General features: G+C 47.8%; 2 protein-coding genes across 3 annotated transcripts in view; one reads left to right on the top strand and one right to left on the bottom strand.

Annotated features, from left to right (window-relative positions):
- The first annotated feature begins 3,324 nt into the window (after positions 1-3,324).
- On the top strand, positions 3,325-10,108 carry LOC136289054 (uncharacterized). The gene is made up of 7 exons (XM_066182519.1): positions 3,325-3,838; positions 4,522-4,869; positions 5,711-5,898; positions 6,931-7,051; positions 7,707-8,319; positions 8,671-8,784; positions 9,169-10,108. Exons 1-5 carry the CDS (start codon positions 3,325-3,327, stop codon positions 7,790-7,792), a joined length of 1,257 nt encoding a protein of 418 aa, XP_066038616.1. The 3' UTR covers positions 7,793-8,319; positions 8,671-8,784; positions 9,169-10,108.
- Positions 10,109-10,200: 92 nt separating this feature from the next.
- The window catches only part of LOC136288547 (E3 ubiquitin-protein ligase BRE1A), a 29,188-nt gene continuing 13,400 nt past the window's right edge, over positions 10,201-25,988 (bottom strand). For both annotated transcript variants that reach the window (XM_066181862.1, XM_066181864.1), the window contains exons 15-20: positions 19,285-19,434; positions 17,523-17,735; positions 15,508-15,633; positions 14,471-14,611; positions 13,281-13,382; positions 10,201-13,064 (exon numbers count right to left, since the gene is read on the bottom strand). In XM_066181862.1, the coding sequence (XP_066037959.1) occupies positions 12,888-13,064; positions 13,281-13,382; positions 14,471-14,611; positions 15,508-15,633; positions 17,523-17,735; positions 19,285-19,434 (909 nt within the window). In that variant the 3' untranslated portion in view covers positions 10,201-12,887. The remainder of the gene's footprint in view (positions 13,065-13,280; positions 13,383-14,470; positions 14,612-15,507; positions 15,634-17,522; positions 17,736-19,284; positions 19,435-25,988) is intronic.

The raw sequence follows: 25,988 nt of genomic DNA, 5'->3' as shown, positions 1-25,988 counted from the left end.
CAAAAGACACAGCGGGGGACAAACTCAGTTTATACAATCACAAATGCACCTTTATTTAGTGCCAACAAATGTGATGGTGGGGAGAAGAAATAGAATAGTAAGAAAGACAGAAAAAGAGGGGAAGGGGATTATAGCTACCAACGTGGAGGGACGAGTCCTCAAGGTGTGAAGATGCCTGTAGACACGATCTTCTCCAGTGGGATGATCACAAAGTCTGTGGTTAACTCAGGAGTTCTTATAGTCCTCTCTGAAGTGACAGGCAGTTGGCCAAACAGGTGGGGGAAATCGTTGCAGTGTGTTCATTTAGAGAACTCAGAACAAGTCGGTCGTCAGCAGGTACAGTGTCAACCAGTACAAGTCAGCAGGCGCAGTCACTTCACCGTGACTTATCCATTGTTTCTGCTCAGGTTCTGATGTTCCGATATGGGTGCTGGGTTTTTCCATCGAACACACCTGCAGGCAGCACTTGGCCAACATCCCACCTCAGCCAGGCCAGAACTCCTGTGTTGAGATTTTAAAGTCCCTTTTAGGGGTTTCAGTCTCTGTCCTTGATGATGGTCGTGAGGCAGATGAAGGATCTTCGGACCGTCTCTTACACCAAGTAACTTAAAACATTGGCAGGAACACTGTTTGCTACTAGTATTGTGTAGAAATAAACAGGAAAAAAATGGATTCTCGACCAGCAGTTAGTTTCCAGAAGATCGGGAACAGTCTGGGTGCTGCATGCCCACAACACCTATACCACCTTAAGGGATGCTGCTGTCACACGTGTTGGAGGGAAAATTGTCTAAGCATCTGAGATGAAAAGGTAAAGGCAGTGACATAGCTGTGTGCAAATCAGAAAGTGAAAATTGTGTCTTCCTACATTGCAAGGAGATCTTACATGCTAGCAGTAGAGCACACAGGAGAGCTTTGGCTGAAACACACGCTAATGTGTCACAAATATCCTGAAAATATTAATAAATAATTTCTAATAGCTTCTCAAAAATAAGTCAGTATAGACTGTTTTAATGTTGCCCTTGTTGCATGTAATACCAGGAGACTAGTGAAAAAATATATTTACATAAAGCATATTTCACTTTCAGAACTGTCTGTTCTTTAACTTGGAACTGGTAAGTATTCAGCAATAAGAAAAACACTAAAATTGCATTTTCAAAGCGGTAAAAATTGTGATTCAAAAGTTACAGTGCTGTGCAGGGAAAAAGGAAAGATATGGAAAAATAATACTTAAAGTGATCAAACCTGTACATTGAGTTATGTTCTTTGCAAGTTATTTTTACAGGGGAAAGAAGTAGTTTTTAGGGAAGAGAAAAGAAATCTTAATCCAAAACCATATACCACAGTTTTAAGGATTTTTCTTTCCTAAAAATTAACAACTTTTTCTGTTGTTAATTTTTAAATCAGTTTTTGGCCCAAACATTGAAATGTAATATCCATTATTTACCCTGTGATGTTTGTAACTGACATTCTACCAGTACCATAGAAAATTGGGGAAGAGTCATGCTGCCAGACCCAAGATTAGCACATTTCTTTTTAAGTTTCAGTATCCTTAAAACACAACTAATGGTAACTTCTCATTCTTAGGCACCGAGTACTGTGGAAAAGTCAATGTAACCATAACTATACTACAGGTGTGCCTCAACATTCCAATGGACAATCCACCTTTCAACCACCTGCTCCCTCATCTCTAGTAGGGCACAGGGCCAGTATTCATGTGTTTCTCATGACACAGAGATTACAAAGGAGGTCTTCAAAAAGAGGCTTTTCTGGATGAAGCAGCACATAGACGGACATGCGGGAAAATAAGGGCCTTGAAACATGAAGAAAGATGTCCCTTCTTTTCTGAACTCCTGTCTTCTTCCTTTTGTCTATTCATTAGAAATTTCGTTGTAATTCAGTTGCTGGAATAATTTTTGCGAGCGTTGTTACACTGTGTTTAAAGAAAGACAAAGCCCATCCCACCAAGGTGGATCATTTGTAATTCAGGTTCCGTATTAAGCAATTTAAGATGAATTTGGAGGAGATTTTCTAGGTAGTGGGTTTCAATTTTGCTCAGAAAGCCAGCATACAGAGGAAGTGATGACAGGACATCTTTATAACACTTGGCCCAAAAGTACTCCAGAATGTGATGAGACCAACAATCCTTGTATCAGCATGTCACACACAGGACAGCAACTGAAGTGACAGAGCTAGGCTCCTCACAAAGGCACCTGGAAGGAGGGCAAGAGAAGGCAGTGTCACCTGGAACTCAAGACAAGCTGGATGTAAGCAGAACATCCACTGTGTGTGGAGGATGAGCTTTTGCCATTCTACCATTCTCACATGAGCCCTCATGGTTAAATGATATAAAGACATAAAAAAGGGCATTGACTAAAAGAGATGGAAGAAATAGGTCTATTTTATCACGCTACGAAAACTGTTTCCGGTTCAAGAGAGAATCTAAAATAAAAAGAACAAGTGACTAAGCACAGATGATTGCAAGATCGTCTTTGTTGATTTACATTGAAAAGACCTGGCGGCGGGAGGGATTTTGCGTTGTAACTCTCCCCTGATAGGGGGGAAAAAAAGAGGAGAAAGAAATTATTACTGAGGAAAGAGAAATGCAAAACCTCTTGATGAAGACACCAGCATGAGCTCACTATAACTGTAGGTGATTAATCCCTCATGTAAAGCAACTTCCTTCGAGGGGGCAAGATTTTAGCTTTGATGAAAATGCTGACAAAATTGCTGCCCCTTCCTGTTGCTTGCTGCTTCTACTTCCAAAGAATGAGAAGTGTGCCAATCTGCTGAACACAGTGAAAAAGCAACTGCCAGCCGGCTGGAAAAGGGGCAAAAAGAATGTCTTCAATTCTCCCCTTCTCCCATCTGACCTGTCTGCTTTCAAGCGGGGAACTCTGTTTGCAAGCCCAACCAAAATGGTGAAGCTACTCAGTCTAACACCTTTCTCCTCCCTTCAGCTATGCAGAACACAAAGCGATTTTGCTTTAACTGGACAAATAGGAAGAATTTCCCACGGGATTCCTCAACTCGGACCCCTTTCTGAAAGTTCCTGCACTCGCCTGAGTGGTTTGGAGCCGTGCTGCAAAGCAAAGGCAGAAGGATGACTGCAGCCAAAGAAGGGGTTTGCACCTCGCCCGGCCAGCCCCCGGAGCCGCCGTGCCCGCGCTGTGCCCGCGGCCCCGGCCCCGCGGCGCTCGTCCGCGCCAGGTCCGGCCCGCGCCAGGGCCGCGGTGGTCGCGTGAGGGGCCGAGCACAGCGCTCCCCTCAGGCCGCGCGCCGCCCGCTCAGCTGCGGCCGTTGTGGCGACAGTCGGCGATCGGCGCCATGGCAGAGCTGCCGCTGCCCGCCGGGCTCAACGCCAGCACCTTCCCTGCCAAGCTGTGGCGCCTCGCCAACAGCCCCCGCGTCCATTCCGTGCGATGGGACAGCCACGGCCGCGGAGTGCTCATCGACCGCTCCCTCTTCGAAAGGGAGCTGCTCAGCCAGACCGACGCCCACATGGGAGGCGGCGAGGGGGCGGGGGCGGCCCCGGTGTCTTTCCGAGCCACGCGCTTCGGCAGTTTCGTCCGCCAGCTCAACCTCCACGGCTTCCAAAAAGTGCTGGACGGGCTTGGCGCGGCTGTGCCGGGCGATGCCGGGGGCTGGCTCTACTTCAGGAATCCCAACTTTCGCCGCGACTGCCCCGAGCTCCTCCTCCGCATCAAGCGCCTGACCAGGGCAAACAGGCAGCGGCTGGCGGCGGGGCTGGAGGTGCGCAGCCGTCCGCCCAGCCGCTTCCAGCGGCTCCGCACGGACCGGCCGCTGCCCGCCTTCCCCGCCGGGCGGCCGCCCAGAGCCGGTGAGACGGGGTGGGAGCTGCGGGCGCGGAGGGTGCCGTGGGCTATGGCCGTGGGCAGGAGCGGGCCCTGCCCGTGCCGGGGCTGCTCAGCGCAGCTGCCCCGGCCGGCACGGGGGCTGTCCTTGGGCAAGGCAGCTGTGCCCGCAGGGCGCGGGAGCTGTGCCGGCTGTGCCGGGCTGCCGGCGGCTGCGGGACAGTCCCGCCGCGGCTGCGCTCACCACACCCTGGCCCGCTCTGCCTGCAGCTGGCCCAGCTCTGCGCTGTGGCTGGCGCTGCTCCTTGCCCGGCCCTGGGATGCTTGGGGAACTCTCTGTGAGTGCTTGTGAGCTGAGGGCTTGGTCGTGGTCAGGCCCAGTGGGAGGGAGCCTCCCGTCCCTCTGGGGCAGAGGTGAAAAGACCTGGCAGTTGGGTTTCTGGCAGTTGCCTCCTGCCAAGGAATGGCAGCAGGACAGTTTTCGCAGACAGTTGAACAAATAGGGGAGGGCTAAGGAGACAAGGAACTGCTTGTTGAATAGCTCCAGAACATGGGGGGTTTTCTTCTTCTTTCTCACCCGGCTTGGGAGGATGGGAGCTTTTGTCTTCCGTGACAGAAGGACAGTTGCTGCCGAGGGAAACAAAGCCAAAGGCCAATAATCACCTAGTCTTCCCTGGGCTTCCTTTCTTCTTCTCTCTCTGCTACACAGCACTCTCGTACCAGGACGTCAGTGCTGCCTCACCTGAGGATTCAGAGCTGCCTCCAGGCCCTTTCAGGCAGAGTCCAGGTCCTCAGGGGTCTGATGTTTTCCTAGCACCTCCCAAGAAAGTGTTTGCCACATCAGGACTTCCTGGGGTTTCATCAGAGAAACCAGGCACATGCAGATTTCAGCACAAACGTGAGCTCCTCATTCCAGTGGTTCGCATGGACCTTAAATGCCACCCTGAGCTCATTATTCCACTGGTTCGTGTAGACCATCACAGCACTTCCATGGCCTCTCCAGAGAGCAGCCGCGGCACATCTTCACAGCAGCATTCAGCAGCCAACGACCCATCAGGTAGGGAAAGATTTTCTACCCTTCCTTTTCAAAAGGGACCTGCTTAGTGACCCTTTGAAGTGTTTTCCCACAGTCCTGTGTCATGAGTAAATGTTAGGTGAGAATCAGGTAGAAACTGTAAAGTCATCTAGGAAAAGGGACCTTAAAAACAGAAAGATACTCTGTTTTTTCTGTCCTTCCTGCAGACTTGGAGGGTATTATGGGCAATTTCCAGACAGCCTTTCTGCTGAGGTGCAAGAGCAAGGTGAAAAATATTGCCTGACAAGAGGTCAGGCTCAGGTGAACTCCCCTCTTTCTTTGAATGAAGCCAAACTAGGACAGGGATAGGATATTGCAGATGTTTGAGACTGTCTATCCTGCAAATCAAGCAGTGCCATTAAATGGAGCTCTGTGTGCCCCAGAACAGCTGCAGTTGTAGAATATGGACGCACCCACTAAGTCGTTTTTAGAATGAACTCCCAGTTTAATTTCAGCATGTGTGTCTGAAGATCTGGGCTCTTCCTGGTGAATCCACTTTCTGTGGTCTTTCGTGCTGAGAAAACCCAAGCAGCCAAATCCCAAAGCTGCTGGGAAGATGCAAAAGGCTGTGATTATAAAGTGGTTGTGTGTGTGTGTGTCTATATCAGTTTTCCAGTCCATACTTTAGTCTGTGTACACATCAATAAGGATAAATATTTTTTAAGAGGAAGGACTCACTCTTTCAATTCCCTGGGAAGTTTGAATACATTTCTGGAATTGAGGTTGCTGTGTGCTTCCTGTGATGTTTGGTCCAAGGCAGCAGTAGAGCTCTGCATCCCAAAGCCACATTCTGGAGCCTGAGCATGTGTTTGGATTCTTGCAGCCACACCAGGCATTTCAGCTCCCAGTGCTCCAGCTGGCAGTGCTGCTTATGCAGCATGGACAGCCCCCAGCTGTGTATGGAATACTCCTGGTGAAGAGGAATTGCCGCCGCTGGATCTGGACCTTGTGCTTGAGACACTGGAGGAGATGCTTTCGCCATCCCTGCCTGAAAGGTCTCCCTCTGCTCAGGTAACTCCATTGGACAGGGATAAAAAGGGGCTGGACTGAGAGCTTTTTTGAATGTTGTTGCATTGCTGAGAAGCAAAGCATTCTTCAATTCAGCTGTGAATGGACAGGGAAGGATTTGCTTGGTAAAGCAAGATTTCTGAAAGAAGAGGGAATGAAAAAGTCTCTCCCCTGAGTAAGGATGAAAAGGTGTGTGAGCCTGTGTTGGTCAAGTTCGGGTGCTCATTTTCCTGGGAAGAATCCCTCCGGCAGGTGGCGGGGGCATTTGTGGTGAGGAAGTGGAAACCTTACAGGTCCTAACAAGCTTTGTTTGATGGGAAATAAGAGAAGAGTGTTTGGAAAACTGCCACTGAAGGCAGCATCCCGTGCTGGGAGGGGCATGTGAGAGGTGCCTCTGTTCCAGCAGCAGATGTGGGCTCTGCCTCTTTTGGGTTGAAAAGCCAAGGCAAAGCAAGGGCTGGGCTGCAGCTGCTGCTGCTGTGTGAGCCCTGCTCTGCATGTAGGCGCTCCCAGAGACGTGGGGGGGATGGGCTGGGGCTGCAGCTTCCTTGTCCTCTCAGTAACCTCCTCAGTAAACTGCAGTCCAGTTTCCATCTGGGAAATCCTTCAGCTGGGCACACTGGCCAGTCTTGCTCTCCATGTTCCAGAAGTCAGTCCTCTTGCTCTAGGGCATCTCTGTGGGAAGAGATGTGTGTTCCCATGCAGTCCTCGCAAAGCTGTAGCCTTGATGAGACTGTTCTGCTCAGGGCTGTGGAGGGAGGAGCACATTCCTGTGCCACTGTGCCAGGAGCTGGCAGGACTCCTTCCTTAGCGCCCACTCCATGTGTTCAGTGTCACCCTCACGTTCAGCATTGTCAGCTCTGACAGCTTTTGGGCGGTGTTGGAGAAGTCAAATGTTTTTGACTGTTGAAGGGCTTTGGGGCCCAGACTTCTTGTTAGGAACAGGGGATTAAGTGTGTGAGCCATGGAGTTGTTGAACCAGGTGTTTTGTGTAACTGGTGAGAAGGGTTTATTTCTTTCTGTTTCTCTTTCAAGGGGAATATTAATGTTGCCCCTGAGTCTTCAGGAGGGGAGCCTGTGAACGAGGCTGCAGCAGACGGTGTTTTGCCTGGTTCCGAGAGCTGTGGGAACAGTTCCCAGGAGCCCGAGGAGCTTGGTAAGGAGAGAGCCCACATTGGTTTAGAGAGGTGTGAGATGGCTGCTCTGAACCTGCCCCTGACAGGCAGGGAGATTAGAAGAGCTGAGTTCTTGTCTGCAGGGTTGGTGCTTCCCGGTGCCTTTAGTTCAAATCCTGCACTGGCACAACCTCTCCAAGCCCTGCCCTCCACGCTTCTTCAGAGGCTCTGACACTGAGTCCTTTGCTGCGGCAAGAGAGCAGGGAATAAACCTGACCTTGTGGGAGTTGTGTCACCAACCCGTGCATCCCAATTTGGTTCATAACTGAACTCACAGCACCCTTCAGCTTCAGCCATTTCAGCGAGGACGCAGCACAGTCACATTTCAGTGAGCTCTGTCAGCATAGAAAAGAACAAGGCTGCGCTTCTTTGTGGGAGCTGCGACTGTCTGTGTTTCAAGCTCTCGTGGGTGCCATGTGCACTGCGAGTGCTGAGACTTTATCGAGGTGCTTCAATGCTTTACATAGTTTTGGAAACTCGGAAGGACCCCTGTCCTTTAAAGAGCAGGCTGCAAATTCCTAAGTGAGAGTCTGCCTTTCAGGCCATCTTTTACAGTCTTTGGTAGAAGGAGAGTTACTTCCAAAGGGAAGGATGCACAAAGGCCAATATTGACACAGCACTCCCTTTGCTTCCCAGATATCCATCTGATTTACCTTGCCAGGAGGGCTGCCCTGCGTGGGAAGGAGACCGAGGGAGAGCCTGTGATCATCAGGCAGGTGTAAGACCTCTGTTTATACACAGACTTATAGATCTGTAATTATATTTATATTTACATATATTTATATTTATGGATTTATAGAGTTGTGTTTATACATCTATGTATTTATATTTATAGGTCTGTATAGTTTAGTGTATATATACTTATATATATATGATAGAATTATATTTAAATATATGTAATTACATTTATAGATTTGCACAGTACATTTATATGTTTTGAGTAATATTTATACATATATGAAGTTATATTTATAAATCTGCATAGTTATGTATTCAAGAGTTATATGGATGTTTAGATGGATAGACTGATATTTGTGTAGGCCTAGGCTGCATTTTTACTTCTTTCCCCCTTCGGCTGCCTTTTTCACCTTTTGCTTTTCTTGCTTTTCCCGCTGTCCCCCCTCTATCCCCTCTTCCTGTGCTGGGTCCGAGCTGGTGCCTAGGCGGAGCAGCAGTTCCAGTCCCACCTGGAGCGGTGGGAGCTGCTGGTGGCCCCAGGCAGTGTCCCCTGAGGAGCTGCTGAAGGAGGGTGAGACTGAGTGGGGTGAAGAGGCGGTGACACTGAAGGAATGGTGACCTTGAGGTGCTGGGGGGACTGAGGGATTTGGGGAAGCAGAGGGCGATGGTGGCACTGAGGTGACAGGGAAGTGGCACAGGCTGAGGGGTATGGGGGAGGTCTAAGGCGATGGCATGGGTCAGAAGGGACTGAGGGGGGTGAGAGGACTGTGAGGGGCTGAAGAAACTGAAGGGGGCTGGGGGTTTGCCAAGAGGACGGTGTGGCTGAGGGGATGGAGGGGGCCAGCAGGAAGCACAGAGGAGTCCAGGACTGCAGCTCTGCCAGGCCTTGGAACCAATTCCAAAGCCTCCACTTTTGCCACAGCTGCCCTGAAGACCTTGAGGACACCCAGAGGCTGACAGGAGCCACCAGGGAGAAGCTGAATGCCACCAGCAAGAGGAGTGAACAGGGACCTGCTGCTGCCACCCGAGACCCCAGGTGAGGCCACAGGGCCGGTGAGGCGGGGTGGGGGTGAGGGTGCCGTGGGCTTTGGCCGTGGGCATTGCCCGGCTGGGCAGGAGCGGGCCCTGCCCGTGCCGGGGCTGCTCAGCGCAGCTGCCCCGGCCGGCACAGGGGCTGTCCTTGGGCAAGGCAGCTGTGCCGGCAGGGCCCGGGAGCTGTGCCGGCTGTGCTGGGCTGCCGGCGGCTGCAGGACAGTCCCGCCGCAGCTGCGCTCACCACACCCTGGCCCGCTCTGCCTGCTTTTCCTTCCCAACTTCTGTTTTCTGCTCCTAGGAAGGCTCAGAGATTTTCCTGATGGAAGTGCAGGTGCTGCCAAGGGAAACGTCCTGATACTGACTCAGTGTTCCCTTTGCTTCCCAGGTGTCCCATCTGCTGTCCCTGTCCAGGAGAGCTGCTCTGCACCGGAGGAAGCGACAGAGGGAAAGGCTTTGAGGATGGGGTGGCTGGAGTCCCTCTGCGTATAGTTCATTTTAAAGATGTATGGACTTGCTCATAGACAGGGATAACTATATGGATATTTATCTTTGTGTGTTGCTATTTGTATAGGAATATTTCTGTATATCTGTTGTTGTATTTATGGATGAATACTGTGTATATATGTATGTGTAGGTATACACACACTTTTGTAATTACATATATGTGTATATATGTATCTAAGTCTACATGTTTATTGTTAGATGGTTTTAGTTCTGTTTCCTATGTATAGAGTTGTGTAGGTATCTGTTTCTATTGACGTAGTAACAGGTGCGTGGCTCTTTAAATAGCCATATTGGTATTTCTATAGGTATATATGTCTATTTTAATATTTTTATACATATATTGACCTATTTCTATATGTAATTATATTTATAGATGTATCCAGGTACATAGCTTTATCTTTGTATTGATGCACTTGTATGGACATTTAGCTTGGCCTTGGCATAGTGATATTTTTATATTCATACATAGGTTTGTTTTATACATCCATATATATTTTTGTACATATATACTGTATGTAATATGTAATATTTAATCAGTATTTACATCTGTAGATTGTAATAGTTATATATGTATTTCTATATTTGTGTATATATAGATATTTATTAATTAATTAAACATGTATGGAGTGGTATAGTATAATTCCATCCATTGAGTTCTTGGTACACAGTCATTTAGAGAGGGAATATGTATTTTTGTATTTCTACATGGGCTGTACTCTTGTAGTAATATGTAATAATTTAAGTTGTTAAGCACCTAATTGACCTTTGTGTATATTGAGTTGTTGGAGAGGTTCACAATAAATTTAGTTTTGTTAACTGAAGTATTAGTAAACTTTTACATTGCGTTGTTGTAATAATCTAATAAATTCCTTTTATTAACCTTAATTGAGATTTGTATAGTTCTATATTGTCAGCGTGGGTGTAGAAATTTGTAATAAATGACATTTTTCAACTGAAATTGATTCATTTGTATTTGTCGATCAGCAGTGCAGCTGTAGCAATCTGCAAGAAATTACAGTTGTCAGCTGAGATGAGTGTTTTGTCATTTGTGCTACCCAAAGCAATGAGCAGATGTAAAGCTGATGCTGGAGGATTCTGGCCATGAAAATCTCCAGCCATGCCCTACCTGCACTCAGTTTGGGCAAGGAATGCACGGATTTGGGATGGCAGCAGAGCCACGTTTGCTATGAGCTCGCTGCAAAGGCCTGCTGAAAAAACTCTGGGACTCCACTGAGCATAGAACTCCACCCAGGAGCCCCCCAGGGAAGACAAATCCACCCCCCATCCCACGGGCAGCTCTTTAGGAAGCGCTCCAAGTGTCCCTCTGAAGGTCATCCTGGAGACCAGAAGCCAACAGGGATCCTGAGCCAGCTCCACTGCCTTTGACTGCACTTTGGCAAATGAGCTGGAGCAAGGGGTAGGTAACAGTGACTGTAAACGGCTGCAGGCTGGGGATGAAGGAAGGGCCACGGACACAAGTGCTGAAATGCTCCAAAATCCAGGAGAACTGAGAAGCAACAGGTTCTCACGACCGCTATAATGATGGAAGCCTTTTGGGTGAAGTTCCCTGAAGGAACTTCCCAGAGGAGTTGGTGCTAGGATCAGCAGTAGCAAAAGCCAACAGGATCTGCTCATTTTCCTGGGTCTATTTCCAGGAATAGATAGCGGGCAGGCCTGTAACACACACACAGAGGCTGTGATGGCCCCTGCTCCCACAAAGCCCTTGCCCATGGAGGCCGCAGGGCTAAAGCAATCCCATTGTAAGGGGAGGTTTTGCAGTTGAAGTCCACTGCCCTTGTGTTTAGGGACTGGATGATTGCCACGCTAAAGCACAGCAGCTGGGCTGCAGGGCCCCTCACAGCTCTGTGTGTGTGTTACAGGCCCGCCTGACGCGCCTGTGCTGCAACAAACGCAAGAAGAACAAATAACTTGATTATATTTTTAGCACAGCAACTCCTGGATCTGATGGCACACTTCCTGACCAGCCAGGGCCAGGCCTTGGCCAGAGCCCAGGCCTGGTCTGGGAGGGTTTTCCCCTACAATACCCTTTAAACAAGCCTCTATTCATGTCAATTGGGAAAGCTTCCTAAAGTGATACATTTTTTGCAGATAACTGCACAAGGTTATACAGAGCTAGCGTAAGCATCTTTGTTGTCTGTTTTCCACTAAATACTGATGGGGTTAATGACAGTGCCCCAGGACTGATCTTGTAAGTCAGCTCTGGCTCAGCTCTGCTGCTCAACCCTCAGCACATCAGCCACTGAATTTAGAGAACCTTTTAGGTTATCACCCCTTTACTTCTTTTACTCAAATACTTCAAGTCCTGATAAATTTGAATTATTTCCATACATTCTGGCAAACAGACCATCTAAAATTTCACTGTTTCTCAGTGTTTGAATTCTATCCACTGAGAGAAACTCAGTCACTTCCAAAATGAGCTTGAAAAGAAGCTATTTTAAAACAAAACTAAGCCTTCTTTCTTTATAAGGGAGGAGTATCCAAAACTCTGTGAAACTCATGCAGATTGTTTGAAGTATCCATTTCCTGCCATGAGCTGAGGGAAGCCAACCTGGGCAGCGTGCACACAAAGCTCAATTTCAGTAGAAAGGTGACACAAGAGTGACCAGGGAAGGACAGAGGGGCTTTGCAGCTCTGCTGGTTCGGATTGCTGTTCACAGCTGTAAAAGGAGCTCTTGCTGCTGTAGCAAAGCTGTTTGAAGATGCAGACAGTTTGTTCATGAGCCAGGTCCTGGTTGTGATGAACAAGCACTTGTACTCCAAAATCTATTTCCAAGAACTCGACAAAGATAGTACCAGGAGCAAGAGACCCAGAAAAGAAAACTAAACAACAGCTTTAACAAGAATTTGTACATAGCAAGTTTCATCTTTGTGGTAAAGTTGCAGCAAAGGAACCGCTAGAAGTCCTTTTTTGAGACGGACAATGACAGCAATGCCTTTGCTTCCTACAGGAAGGCGAGCACGACAACCAGGGCTCATCACTGGCATGCTGTTTTCTTTTCAAGGGTCTCCAAGATCTTTCCTTTCTCCCCTTCTGGATAGTAAGATGTTTAGTGTTTGTTTGGGGCTCGGGAGGATGTTTCCTAGCGCACCAGCCCTCAGGGGTTCTTGCCCTGACTCAGGAAGATACACAGGTACCTAAGGAGTTGCTCCACTCCACTAAACTACAGATTTAGTTCCTTGGCCTCTACTGGGCCTGATAACTGGGAAACACTTCCCTCCCAGGAGCAGTGCCATCCCTTGATGGGATTTAATTAGCATCCAAAGCAGAGCCCTCAAATAAAGCTCTCACTAATTGCTGTGGCAGCTCAGCTTCCATCCCACCACGGCAGTACTTCAGCTGCATGTTCCCACTTTGGCAGTGTGAAAGCGAGGGAGGGGAAATTTCTTCTCCGGCACAAAGAGCACACAAAAACTGAAGGCAAGACCAAAGGGACAGGGCCAAGAAAGGAAGCAAGATCCAAAGTACGTTTCTTTGGAGACCCTGAATGCACCGCCGAGAAGACACTGCAGCTCAGGCAGCAGAAGCTGACAGAGAGGGAGGGAGGCCAGCCCAGCACAAGCAGAGGCTCTGTGAGGGCCTCAGCCGATGTAGATCCTGTGGAAGTCGTTGGCCCCGAAGGCCGCGTTGCACTTGGGGCACTTGCGCTGCCGGGTGTCGTAGCGCGTCTTCACGCACTCAAAGCAGAAGACGTGGAAGCACTTGGTGAGCACCGCGTCCTTCTTGCGCATGTTGCAGCACGGGCACGTCAGGCGGGCCTGCAAGACACACACAGACAGCTGTGAGAGGCCCAGCAGCCCAGCTGCTGTGCTCAGAGATATCTCAAGGTGAAGGTCCTTCCATTCCTCAGAAGGACAATGTGGTTTCTTCAGTGCCAGAGTACAGACGAGAGATGTCAGATCTCATCTCTGAAAGAGTGCCTATACACCTTCTGACTAAAGTAAAAAGGGAAGTTGACAGACACAGATACTCACCTTATAATCCTTGATTTCCTCCATCAGGATCTCATCACAGTTGGGAACCATGTCAGGTTTCTTTGTGGTCTCCAGCTTCCTGCGCAACCTAGAAATATCTTCCTGCATAAAAACAGAAGACCAAGTGAAAGAGCAGTACATTCTCTGTCACAGCTTCTTCAGAGACCAAAGAGAATGTGCACCTGGCTGGCTATGTCATGGCACCCACAGTTTCATCCCCTGTAACCCAAGAGACAACACGATCATTGTCTTGGTTTGAAAGACAGGTGTCTGCTAGGGAGGGGCAGAGCCTCCCTTGGAATGGAGAATTCAAACCCCCTCCCTCCAAATTATTAGAATTTAGAAAATTAAAGGGGCTTTCAGGCAGAGATATGGGTATAGTAATAACAGTTCCTTACTAGTATGTATAGCAAGGCAAACAAACAAACAAGTACAGCATTAATAATAAATAGAAGCAGGAACCTTGAGGGGCTTTGTTTCTCAAAGCCCGGGGCAGTCTGATCTTGGTGCCCCTGGGGGACTCTAAGAGCACCAAGCTGGAATGGTGGAAAATCCCGGGCTGGTGGATGAGATATATCAGAAGCTCCGTGATAGTAACTGGAACGGCAGGGATGACCCGGCAGGGCAGGGCAGTGCAGGGCCACAGAGTAGCAAAAAGCCTCACAGCAGCACTGAAGAAGCCTCGGTGGTGGGACAGGGCTGGCACAGCAGGGCAGGAGGAGGCGAGCTCAGAATTCTGGGCCACACCAGCAGATAATGGTAGATTTCCCAGGACTGGACTTGGTGGTGACAGTGAACTCCTCCCACAGCAAGCAGCAGCCTAGCCATCTTCTCTCCGATGCCAAGAGCAAGAGGGTGTAGCTGCCTCCAGCCCCATTCCCCCTCCCAACTTTGGGCCAGCTCTTTCTTTTGGTCAAGCACCCAACAGTACGCAGTAGTTAGTCTCCTAGCAATTTATGGGGAAAAATTCTTTCAGTGAAAAAGAAACAAATCTAACCCCCAATGATCTGATGCCACAAAGTATTGTCAGTTTTCAGTGGACAAAATCTGAAAGAGCCAAGACCTGATGAAGACAAAATCAAAGTGAAACTGGACACCAAGAGCGTTTAGCTGAAACCCTCTGCAAGCTCAATGTACAAGAAGGACACTAAAGCAGACAGATCTTGAAGGACTGTGCACAGGATACATACCTCAGCCCTTCTGAAGTTGAACATCTCTTTTTCTCTAGTTACTCTGTTTTCCACAATCTCCTCCTGAAAATCATGTAACTTCTTCTGAGCCAGCTCTAGCTGGGCCTTCAGATCATCTGCAAGCTGTGCTGCATCAATGGCCTGAGAAAGAAAACCAGTATAGAAGGACCAAAGAGAAGAACAGCTCTTGTGATTTCTAGTCCCCTGTTATTACCTTATTATTAACAAGTTCTGATCATTTAGCTTCAAGATTCCTTTGGGCAGAGCCAAGCCTTGGCACACTGCAAAGCATGTCACTTAGAAACAGCCATCCTGCAGTTCTATCCAGTTTAGCTGGAGAACTGCCTCTTAACAATTTAATTGAGAAAACATGGAGGCTGGAAGGTTGAAAATATGTTAAAGAGAGAACTAGATGATTTTTAGTGTTTTTTTAACAATTTTCTCTCTTCACCAGTTCCCTTCTAACTTTATAACCAAATGCCCTTAATACCATGAACTGTCATATTAAGCACAGGTGACACTGATGATGAATTCTCCCCAGCACCTCTTCATAGTGATATCCCTGCTTTTTTTTCTGCCTGTTTTAATGTAATTTCTGCATTTCTACTAAAACTTAACAACAAAGGCAGCATCAGCCGTAAGACTTAGTCTTATTTTACTGGTAACACACCTACTTTTTTGATCTTAGGCATTTGTTAAAAGTGTTCACGTTCCCCAGCTCTATTTTCCTTTTGCTTATCCCATCTTCCCTACAAAAGCTTTGACTGCAGTTAACTTCATCTGGCTGTTGTCTCTTTTTTCGCCAGAGGTTTCACAGAAACATGTATGATCTGCTTGTCCTTATCAAAGGAAAACATCAGCCTCAAGTACTTTAATCATAATTCTCTCCAGGACTCCTCAGCCTTCTGATACACTCATCCAAAACCAGGAAATACCAGATTCTGTAATACCAGTGAGAGTTCAGAGCCTTCCATGCCCCCTACAAGCAGGCAGCAGTTCCACCTCACAACCCAAGAGGAAATGAAGGGGCCCCTCACCTTGCGTTTGTTCATTTCCAGGGCCTGTGTTCGCAGACCCAACTCCTTCTCTCCTGTTCCAATACTGCTCTGCAGTAAGTGTTCCTTCTCCTCCAGCTTACGTACAACCTGCAGCTGGGCATCCACCTTGGAAAGAGAGACAGAAGGTACAGAAGAAAGGAATGTATGCTCTGTGAATCTTCAGAGCTGTCACTCAAGCTGCAAGCTAAAACTACCCCTGCTTCCCCATCACCAAGGAGTACATCTTCAGCTTGCCTTTTTCTCCCTGAACAGCTGGGCCTGTATCCAGAGAGCTGTACCCAGATCTCTCTGGTCAACACTTTAAAACTTAGCAGGCAAATATTTGCAACAAAGATGTCTTAATTTTTGGACAGTGGCTTTAAGATTTGCTGCAAGGCAGTGAACAGTTCCACAGTGGTTCCAAGGATGACAGGATACAGAGCCATAGAATGGCCAGGATTGGAAGTAACTTTAGAGATCATCTATCCCAGCCTCCCTGGGATAATTTCCACTAGGGCACATTTCTCAAAGCCCTATCCAAGCCTGGCCTTGAACATCTCCAGGGATGGGGCATCCACAACTTCTTTTGGGCAACCTCTAGTAGTGCCTCACCACCCTCTGAATAAAGAATTTCTTCCTAACATCTAATCTAAGCCTTCCCTCTTTCAGTTTAAAACCACTGCCTCTTGTCCTGTCATTATAGGCTCATATTAAAAATTCCTCTCCCTCCTTTTACTAAAGCCCCCTTCAGGTACTGGAAAGCTGCAATGAAGTCTCCCCTGAGTCTTGTCTTCTCCATGCTGAATAAGCCCAGCTCTCTCAGCCTGTTCTTGTAACAGAGATGCTCATTTCTTCTTATCATCTTTACAGGCTCCTCCAGACTCCCTCTAACAGGTCCATGTGTCTTTCCTGTGCTGAGGACCCCAGAGCTGGATGCAGAACTGCAGCTGGGGTCTCATGACAGCAGAGGGGCAGAATCCCCTCCCTCAGCCTCCTGCCCACACTGCTTTGGATGCAGCCCAGGATGCAGTTGGCTTTCTGGGCTCCCGGCGTGCACTGCTGGGTCATGTCCAGCCTCCGATCTACGAGAATCTGCCAGTCCTTCCCTGTTCCAGTGTTCTCAGTGACTTCTCCCAGCCTGTCTGAGGTAGTTCAGACTGAACCATGGCTTCCAACTCCTTCTGCTTGTTAACAATATATACAGGTATAGGCAGAATATACAAGTAGAAGTAGCATTACAACAGGAAAAGGACTTCCCACCTTTCCTCACCCATCTGCTCTCCATAGCAGTGAGCCCATAGGACACTTTAATGCTCATACAGCAATCCCAGTTTCTTACAAAGACAGGCCTCTTTGAAGCCTGATGCATTCCTAGGCTGGTGAGAGGAACATTCTGTCCTGGACTGATTTTGGTGAGGATAGTTAATTCTCTTCAGAGTAGCTCACATGCTGGTCTGTTTTACACTTTGGAGCAAAACACTGTCAGTAACACAGCACTGTTTTTAGCTGTTGCTGAGCAGTACCCATACACAGCATCAAGACCTTCTGTGTCTAATGCTGCCCACCAGCAGGTGGGCTCAGGGTGTCAAGAAGCTGGGATGCCGCACAGCCAGGACAGCTGATCCAGCTGGCCCACGGGGTGTTCCGTACTCAGTGCTGTGCTCAGCAATAACAGCTGGTGGAAGGGAGGAAGTGGGAGGATGTTCAGAGCTGCAGCATTTAATAAATAACAATAAGGCACAATGAAGCTCTGCCTTCCTGGAGATCAGTGAACTCCTGCCTGCCACAGGAAGTAATCAATTAATTAATTTTTAGTTTCACTTGTATGGACATCTTTGCTTTAACGGTTAAACTGCCTTTATTTCATCTCACTCATATTCTCCTTCTGATTCTTTCCCCTTCCCCTCACTGGGGGCGCAAGTAAACGGCTGCGTGCAGCTGCCTAAAACAGATAACCAACAACACCTCCACCTTCCCCACCAGCTCTTCTGTCCTCTCTCCTTCTTCCATATTACCTGTGTTTTCAGTGTCAAAACTTGCTCTGCCAGCTCTTCCTTTTCCTCTTTCAGCAGCTTATGGATCTGGTTGGACTTGATACGTTCTGACATCAGCTTGAAGTTGGCATCATCCTTCTCCCGCAGCTGCTGCATCAGGCGGATGTTCTGCTCTTGCATGTCTTCAAAGGCTTGGCCTGTGACATCCATTTCTGACAGCAAGGCCTCTTCTTCCTGCAAAAGAATCACAGGCTCTGGCAAAAGTCTGCCCTGGACCCCCTACAGTGACCCGAACATTTTATTCAGAGACACCAAACCTAGTGAAGATGAAGGAAGATTCTTGTGAAAAATGATTTTAAAGAGTTAAGATTTTAGCCAAGGGTTAAACGCAATTTATATTGATCAGGATGCAAATTAGATAAACAAAAGACACGTTAATGATTATAAGATGCTTATGCTAGAGCTAATTGATGTATTGCTTGCCATTACGAGCTCATTCTAGTTTTTTTTACAGAAGGAAACGGAATAGATGAACTGTTACAAGAAGAGACTGAAACCCATGGAACCATGATCACCATCTGGACTTCGTATCAACCAATCATGAAACAGGGGATGTTGGATTGCGCCAGATAGTCACGGAGGCCTGCCAGCAATTACAAGGTAGAAAGGTCATTGTGATGAAGACAATCCTGACTTCCTCCTCTGAGACCACTGACCCAATTCGAGACCATTGACCCAATTCAAGACAAGAACTGTACACGCATGAAGGACTAATAGCCTCATTTTAATACAAAGCGGAGAATGGGAAGTGCTGGGGTTAGGCGTATGTATAGTATGCAAGACTTTGGGAAATAAATAGAGGGCAAAGAGCCTTGTATGGGGCTGTCAGGTCACTGGGAGGCTACTCCCGTGCAGCCCGCCAGTGTCTTAATAAACATACCACTTTCTAACTTAAACTAGTTAGAGAGTCTTTGTCTGTGATTGTATCAGTTTTAACGATTCACCACGTGTCAGGGAATGCTATCATCCCAACAACCAGAAAAACGTACTCCCTTCAAGTCCACCACCACAGCAGAGATATTCTAAATTTGAAGGTGCAGAGAAAAGATGGCGACCTGTCACTTGTCTGGCAGAATCAGCTTTGACACAGTTGTTGCCAGAGCTGGACAGAAGCCAACTCCTAATTCCCAGCGGTCAGACATACCAGGTCAAAAATTCTAAATGTGGACAGCTTGACAGCTTCCAACTAACAGGCTGCCAAGCCCCATAAACTCACTTTGGCCATTTCAGCATTGACAAGGTAGAGCAGTTCTGTGCTACAATTATACGTATTCTAAGAAAGTACATATCAATTATTGGCCACCCTGCTGAGGCGGTCCTGCTCTCTAATTGGACTTTTTTGGCAGAAGGTATGTACAAGTTCCATGCTAACATATTCACTAGATGAACTGAGGAGATAACAACTCTTATAAAGAAATTATAATCTCTTCCCCTAATGGCTGATAAAGCCAATTCTCCTCTGTGTGCTTCACCAAGGCCACATGTTAAATTGTTATTAAACACTTCCCACCATGGCCTGCCTGTGATCCCCGCAGCTGAGGGTGGAGGGGGTTATTTTGTTGCTGGTTCTTTTGCTTGTTTTGTTCCCCTTTGGTAAAGAAGGATAAAATTCGTATCTCTGGCCCATACAGATATAAATTCCTTCTCTCTTCCTGGTTGTAACCTGAAGGCAGCTCCTTCACAGGTGCTCCAGCCAAAAGAGCACTCATCAAAAACGTCTTACCTGCTTAGCTATGGCAAGTTTCTTCTGTAAATATTCAATCTGTTCCTCCACTGCTCGGATCTTGCGGAGGGCATCTTCATCAGCCATCTTTTTACTCTCCTTTTTTTCCTTGTCTTCCAATTCTTTCACCCTCTGCCTCAGTTCTTCAAGCTACAAAAACCAACCAGAAACGACACTGAACACAAGGATGTACCTTAAGGATTGTTAGGAGCCTGTTTTCCCAAAAATTCTCTGAAACACTCAGGATTGCCTTCAAAGCATACCAAAAAGCCCCATGTCATTCTGACAGAGTATTACACGCAGATGTACCACCTGAGATGGGCTGTAAGTCTAAGACTTCCACATCTTTGAAAATTTCACAGCATCTTTTATCAGAGTAGGAATATCAGTCTCTTGCAATTGTACATGTATGGATATGTGGATAGAGAGCATCTGCTCCTTTAAAGGCATCTGGTCAAGGACATTTTGCATATAAGAAGGTGGTAGTAGGGAAAGAAGGTGGTAAAATAAAACACAGAAACACAAACTTGGCAGACAAATGGTAAGGGAGGCAGTGATGAGAATGAGACGTGTTTAGTCACACTAACTGATGAGAGCACGTAAGAGTGAAAATGTTTATTCCATCAAGGTCGTCTGAGTGTGGGAGGAGAAAACCCAAATCAAAATATGCAGAGACACAAACCTGACGGTAGTGGTTTGAAAGCAAAACTAGTGAGACACTTCAAGTCAGAAATACAATTTAATAAGAAGGAAAAAGTAAGTAAAATAAAATAAAATAATACAAAAGACCACTGACAGTGTCAGAATACAACCTGAGCAGGGTGGCGGAAGCAGTCCAGATGAGGTGGTCTTCTTGAAGCAGTGATCCTGTAGAAAGGTCTGATAGCTCTTGTCCTCTGGGAATCCAGTGGGTAAGGGCTCCCTGTGTTGTCCCAAATCCCAGATTATATCCAGGTGGGAAGGCTTGGCTCCTCCCCCTGGGCACAGCATCTCACAGTGGGCTGATATCTTTCTATGAGTCATGCAGTGGGTCCTTGATGGCCCATTAAACAGAGACAGCTCCTGGAGGGAGTTACCTGTGAGTCTTGTGGCAAGGCGTTGATGGGCCATTAACAGAAGATAGTCCGGAGGGAGGGGGCAAGGGAAATACTGCCGCACCTGGTTTCAACAGCTCATGAAGATGGTGATAGAATACATACTTTGGGCACATCCTACACTGCAACCCAGGACATAATTCACCCCTTATTCTATTACCATCTATATCATACCCAAATCAATACACTCTTACAGAGATATACATATACATGCACAGATATTCACATATAAACATACAGAATGAAACCTTACACACTGTTCTCACTTAAAATTAGGTCTCCCTGTGGTACACAACGAATTTCCCTATTTTTCTGCATTACCCACCAAGTGTAACCAGGTCCTTGAGCAAAGACAATCCCATGGATGGGTCTGCCTTTGTCTGAGGAGGGATTTATCCAACCGGTCTTTCTTAAAACATGTTTCACGTGTACCATAGGGACTTTGTCTCCATCCACTGTGTGCAAAGGTTCAGACTGGGCAGGACCACCTCGACTGATGGAGCCTCGGGTGCTGACCATCCAGGTGGCTTTGGCTAAGTTTATTTCCCAATTCTTGAAGGTCCCCCTGCCGAGTGCCTTCAGGGCAGTCTTTAGTAGTTTATTGCACTGTTCAACCTTCCTGGCAGCTGATGCATGATAAGAAATGTGATATATCCATTCAATACCATGTTCTCTGGCCGAGATATTTATAAGGCTGTTCTTGAAATGGGTCCCACTGTCTGACTCGATTCTCTCAGGGGTGCCATGTCTCCACAGGAATTGCTTATTCGGCCCCAGGATGGTGTTCCAGGCAATACCATGAGGCACAGGGTAGGTCTCCAACCATCCAGTGGTGGCTTCCACCATGGTCAGCATGTAGTGCTTTCCTTGGCGGGTTTGGGGAAAGGTGATGTTGTCATTTGCGAGGCTTCCCCATACTTGTACTTCAACCATTGTCCACTGAGGCTTCACCGGCTTGTCTTGATTGCAGTGCAGGTCTCACAGTTGTGGATGACTTGTGAGATGCTGTCCATAGTAAGGTCCACCCCTCAGTCATGGGCCCATCAGTATGTCGCATCTCTTCCCTGATGACCAGAGGCATCATGGGCCCAACGAGCTAGGAATAATTCTCCCTTGTGCTGCCAGTCTAGATCCACCTGTGATACTTTCACCTTGGCAGCTTTGTCCACTTGCTCGCTGTGGCGATGCTCTTCATTAGCCCGGCTCTTAGGTACATGCACATCCACATGTCGAACCTTCATGGTCAGCCTCTCTACTTGGGCAGCGATGTCCTGCCAAATCTCAGTGGCCCAGACAGGTTTTCCTCTGTGCTGCCAGTTGGCCTTTTTCCATCGATTCAGCCATCCCCACAGAGCATTTGCTACCATCCATGAGTCAGTGTAGAGACAGAGCCTCAGCCACTTCTCTCGTTCAGCAATATCCAAAGTCAGCTGGACAGCTTTAAGCTCTGCAACCTGACTCAATCCATGTTGTCCCTCGGTAGCTCGTGCAACTCGTTGTGTGGGGCTCCATACTGCAGCTTTCCATTTCTGGTTAGTCCCTACAATTTGGCAGGAACCATCAGTGAAGAGGGCATATCATCTTTCAGTCTCTGGTAGCTCGTTATGTGGTGGGGCTTCCTTGGATTGTGTCACTTGCTCCTCTTCTTCAGAAGATAACCCAAAAGTCTCACCTTCCGGCCAGTTTGTTATAATTTCCAGAATCCCAGAGCAATTCAGGTTTCCAATACGGGTGCGCAGTGTAATGAGGGCAATCCATTTGCTACATGTGGTGTCAGTGGCTTGATGTGTGGATGGAACCTTATCCTTGAACAGCCACACCAGCACCAGAAGCAGCTGTGTTTCAGTGCCAATCACTTCTGAGGCAGCTTGAACTCCTACATAGGTGGCCAGGATTTCCTTCTCTGTGGGAGTGTAGTTGGCTTCAGATCCTCTGTAGCTTCGGCTCCGGAATCCCAGTGGACAACCTGAGTCCCCCCAAGCACCTTCTGCCAACGGCTCCAGGACAGACCATTGCTCCTGGCTGTGAAGTAAAGCACATTCCTCACCTCTGGTCCTGTCCTGACCGGGCCAAGGGCTACTGCGTGAGTGATTTCCTGCTTGATCTGAACAAAGGCTTGTTGATGTTCAGGGCCCCAGTGGAAATCATTCTTGCAGGTAATCAGGCAGAGAGGGCTCACAATCTGGCTGTACTCAGGAATGTGCATTCTCCAAAAACCTATGGCACCTATGAAAGCTTGTGTTTCCTTCCTGGTAGGTGGGGACATGGCAGTGATCTTGTTGATTACCTCTGTGGGGATCTGGCGACATCCATCTTGCCACTTGACTCCCAGAAAGTGGTTTTGTTGAGTCGGTCCCTTAACCTTACTTTGCTTAATGGCAAAACCAGCTTTCAGCAGATTCTGGTAATCTTATCTCCTTTCTCAAACACTTCAGTTGCAGTGTTCCGCCATACAATGATGTCATCAATATACTGTATATGTTCTAGAGCCTCACTTCTCCAGTGCAGCCTCAATCAGTCCATGGCAGATGGTGGGGCTGTGTTTCCACCACTGGGGCAGTCAGTTCCAAGTGTAGTGCACGCCCCTCCAGGTGACAGTAGACTGGGGCCTGCACTCTGCAGCCAGGGGAATGGAGAAGACGTCATTTGCGGTATCAATAGTCATGTACCACTTTGCTGCTTTGGACTCCAGCTCGTACTGAAGCTCTAACATGACTGGCATGGCAGCGCTTAGGGGTGGTGTGACTTCATTCAGACCACGGTAATCCACCATCAGTCTCCATTCTCCACTGGACTTATGCACGGGCCATATAGGGCTGTTGAAAGGTGAATGAGCCTAACTGACCACCCCTTGGCTCTCCAGTTTACGAATCATCTCACGGATAGGAATCACAGAGCCTCTATTGGTCCAGTACTGCCGACAGTGTACTGTTGCTGTGGCAGTTGGTACCTGTTGCTCTTCAACTCTCAGCAGTCCCACAGCAGAGGGGTCATTTGAGAGGCCAGGCAAAGTATTCAACTGTCCGATGTCTTCTTTCTTCACTGTGGCTATCTCAAAAGCCCAACTATACCCTTTTAGGTCTTTGAAATACCCATTCCTGAGATAGTCTATGCCGAGGATGCATGGGGCCTCTGGACCAGTCGCGATGGGATGGTTTTGCCACTTGTTTCCAGTTAAACTCCCTTCAGCCTCCAATACAGTCAGCTGCTGGGACCCTCGTCACCCCAGAAATAGAAACGGATTCTGTTCCTACATACCTTGACGGCATCATGGTACATTGAACCTCAGTGTCAACCAATGCTGTATATTTTTGTGGGTCAGAGGTACCAGTCCATCAGATCACACCGTCCAACAGATCCAATTGACCCTTTCCTCTATCTAGGCAGAGGCAGGGCCCCCCTATTCCTGGTCATGGCATTCGTTGCTCTCTTCCTGTAAATATGTTTCTGAGGTTCCTTCAAGAGGATCAGTCATATCATCATTCCTATACCATGTGGAGCTCTGTGCATGAGAGACTGGAGCACTGTTGACTCTAGATGAGCTTCTTGTGGTAGGTGTTTCTCTTTTCATTTCACGTACCCAGGCTGCTAAGGAGGAGGTGGGTTTTCCATCCCACTTCCTCATGTCTTCCCCATACTCCCAAAGAAAAGACCAGAGGTTACCTCGTGGGGTGTATCCTCTCTCCCTGGCTGGGGGACACCTGCTCCTAATGGCAGACTCTCGTTGGCTCTGGCAAGATGTGGTAATTTTTTTCCTTAAGTTTCAGCTTCTGATGGCCTTCTTCAATCAAGCTCTGAACTTGCTCAGCCAGTCTTGTCTCCACAGATGAGACATGGGTACAAACTGGGGAGGTGGCAGTGTCTTCGTAAATTCTTAGTTTATTGACCAAGATGCCTACCCTGTCCTCACCTTCCCTCCATTGCAGCATTGCCAGGTAATGTGAGTACATCTGTGGTCAAAGCTGTGCGAATCTCAACCACATCTGTGATGTGCACTGGACACCATCTGGGCTTTTAGGCAATCTCTCGTCTTCTGAGAAAATGATTTCCAGCACAGCCAGTTCCCTCAGGCATCAGATACCTTGTTGCACTGTGCTCCATTTTCTTCCCTGCACTTTCAGGTCTTCTTTACAAAAGTATCTATCCTTCACACTTGTTAGCAATTGCTGCCAGAGGCTGAGAGGTTCTTGGGGTTTCCCGATCCCCTGGTCAATGACCACATCCCAGGACAGTGATCCCAGTTGCCTGGCCTCACTTCCATCCAGAATGGTGTCATTGGCTGCAGCATCCCAGATGTTGAGCAGCCGGGTCAGGGTGGACTCGTTGGTCTGGCGGGTGAATTCCCTTCCACAGGTCACATAGATCACCCAGAGATAGGGAGCGAGAGATGATCTCTGGCTCTGTCTCTTCTGTTGGGTGCAAAGGTCCTGCTGCACCCTCATCAAGTCACTATATGGACTGATTTGCTCTTTGATTTCCTTTCTGAATGGGGACAACTGCTACCAGTTTAGGCTGTTCCGGTTCGGTGACAGTTTGTGTGGAGATGCTAACGGCACCATGGTTTCTTCTCCTCTGTGACAGTCTGTGTAGAGGAGGACACTGTTGCCTTGCTTTTGGTTCCTTTCTCCTCTGTGACAGTGTAAGAGACGGTCCGAAGATCCCTCATCTGCCTCACGACCATCGTCAAGGACAGAGACTGAAACCCCTAAAAGGGACTTTAAAATCTCAACACAGGAGTTCTGGCCTGGCTGAGGTGGGATGTTGGCCAAGTGCTGCCTGCAGGTGTGTTCGATGGAAAAACCCAGCACCCATATCGGAACATCAGAACCTGAGCAGAAACAATGGATAAGTCACGGTGAAGTGACTGCGCCTGCTGACTTGTACTGGTTGACACTGTACCTGCTGACGACCGACTTGTTCTGAGTTCTCTAAATGAACACACTGCAACGATTTCCCCCACCTGTTTGGCCAACTGCCTGTCACTTCAGAGAGGACTATAAGAACCCCTGAGTTAACCACAGACTTTGTGATCATCCCACTGGAGAAGATCGTGTCTATAGGCATCTTCACGCCTTGAGGACTCGTCCCTCCACATTGGTAGCTATAATCCCCTTCCCTCTTTTTCTGTCTTTCTTACTATTCTCTTTTCTCTCCCCACCATTGCATTTGTTGGCACTAAATAAAGGTGCATTTGTGATTGTATAAACTGAGTTTGTCCCCCGCTGTGTCTTTTGAGCTCTGAGATCCCTAAAACGAACCATCACAAACCCCGCTTGTGTGAGCGGATCGTGACAGTCTGTGTAGAACTGATGCTGTTGCTTTGCATTTGGTTCTTTTCTCCTCTGTGACAGCCTGTGTGGACATGGACGCCACTGCTTTGTTTATATTTTCCTCTTCCTCAAGAACACGCTGTATCACACTAGGTAGTGTTTTGATTCTAAGCTGTGCAGAGAAGACAAAGCAGAACTAACAACAGTATTGTGCTGTCCTTGGCATCCAGAGGGTATTCAATATTTTTGAAAACTGATGTGTCAGGCATGAAAAGCTGGAAAAAAATCATTCTTTACCTCTCTCCACAGGAGATGGGTGCGATTGTTGACGCCCTAGACT

This window comes from Chamaea fasciata, unplaced genomic scaffold, assembly GCF_029207755.1.
Source record: "Chamaea fasciata isolate MVZ Bird 193981 ecotype frontalis unplaced genomic scaffold, bChaFas1.0.hap1 SCAF_4, whole genome shotgun sequence".
Lineage (NCBI taxonomy): Eukaryota > Metazoa > Chordata > Aves > Passeriformes > Sylviidae > Chamaea > Chamaea fasciata.
This window is presented reverse-complemented; position numbering and strand designations above follow the sequence as displayed.

Bases quoted from the DNA above. Each gene is read 5' to 3' on its own strand.
- LOC136289054 (XM_066182519.1), top strand. From the start codon at position 3,325: ATGGCAGAGCTGCCGCTGCCCGCCGGGCTCAACGCCAGCACCTTCCCT. The intron at 5,899-6,930 runs GTAACTCCATTG...TTCTCTTTCAAG, and splicing joins AAAGGTCTCCCTCTGCTCAG to GGGAATATTAATGTTGCCCC. The intron at 7,052-7,706 runs GTAAGGAGAGAG...TTTGCTTCCCAG, and splicing joins CCAGGAGCCCGAGGAGCTTG to ATATCCATCTGATTTACCTT.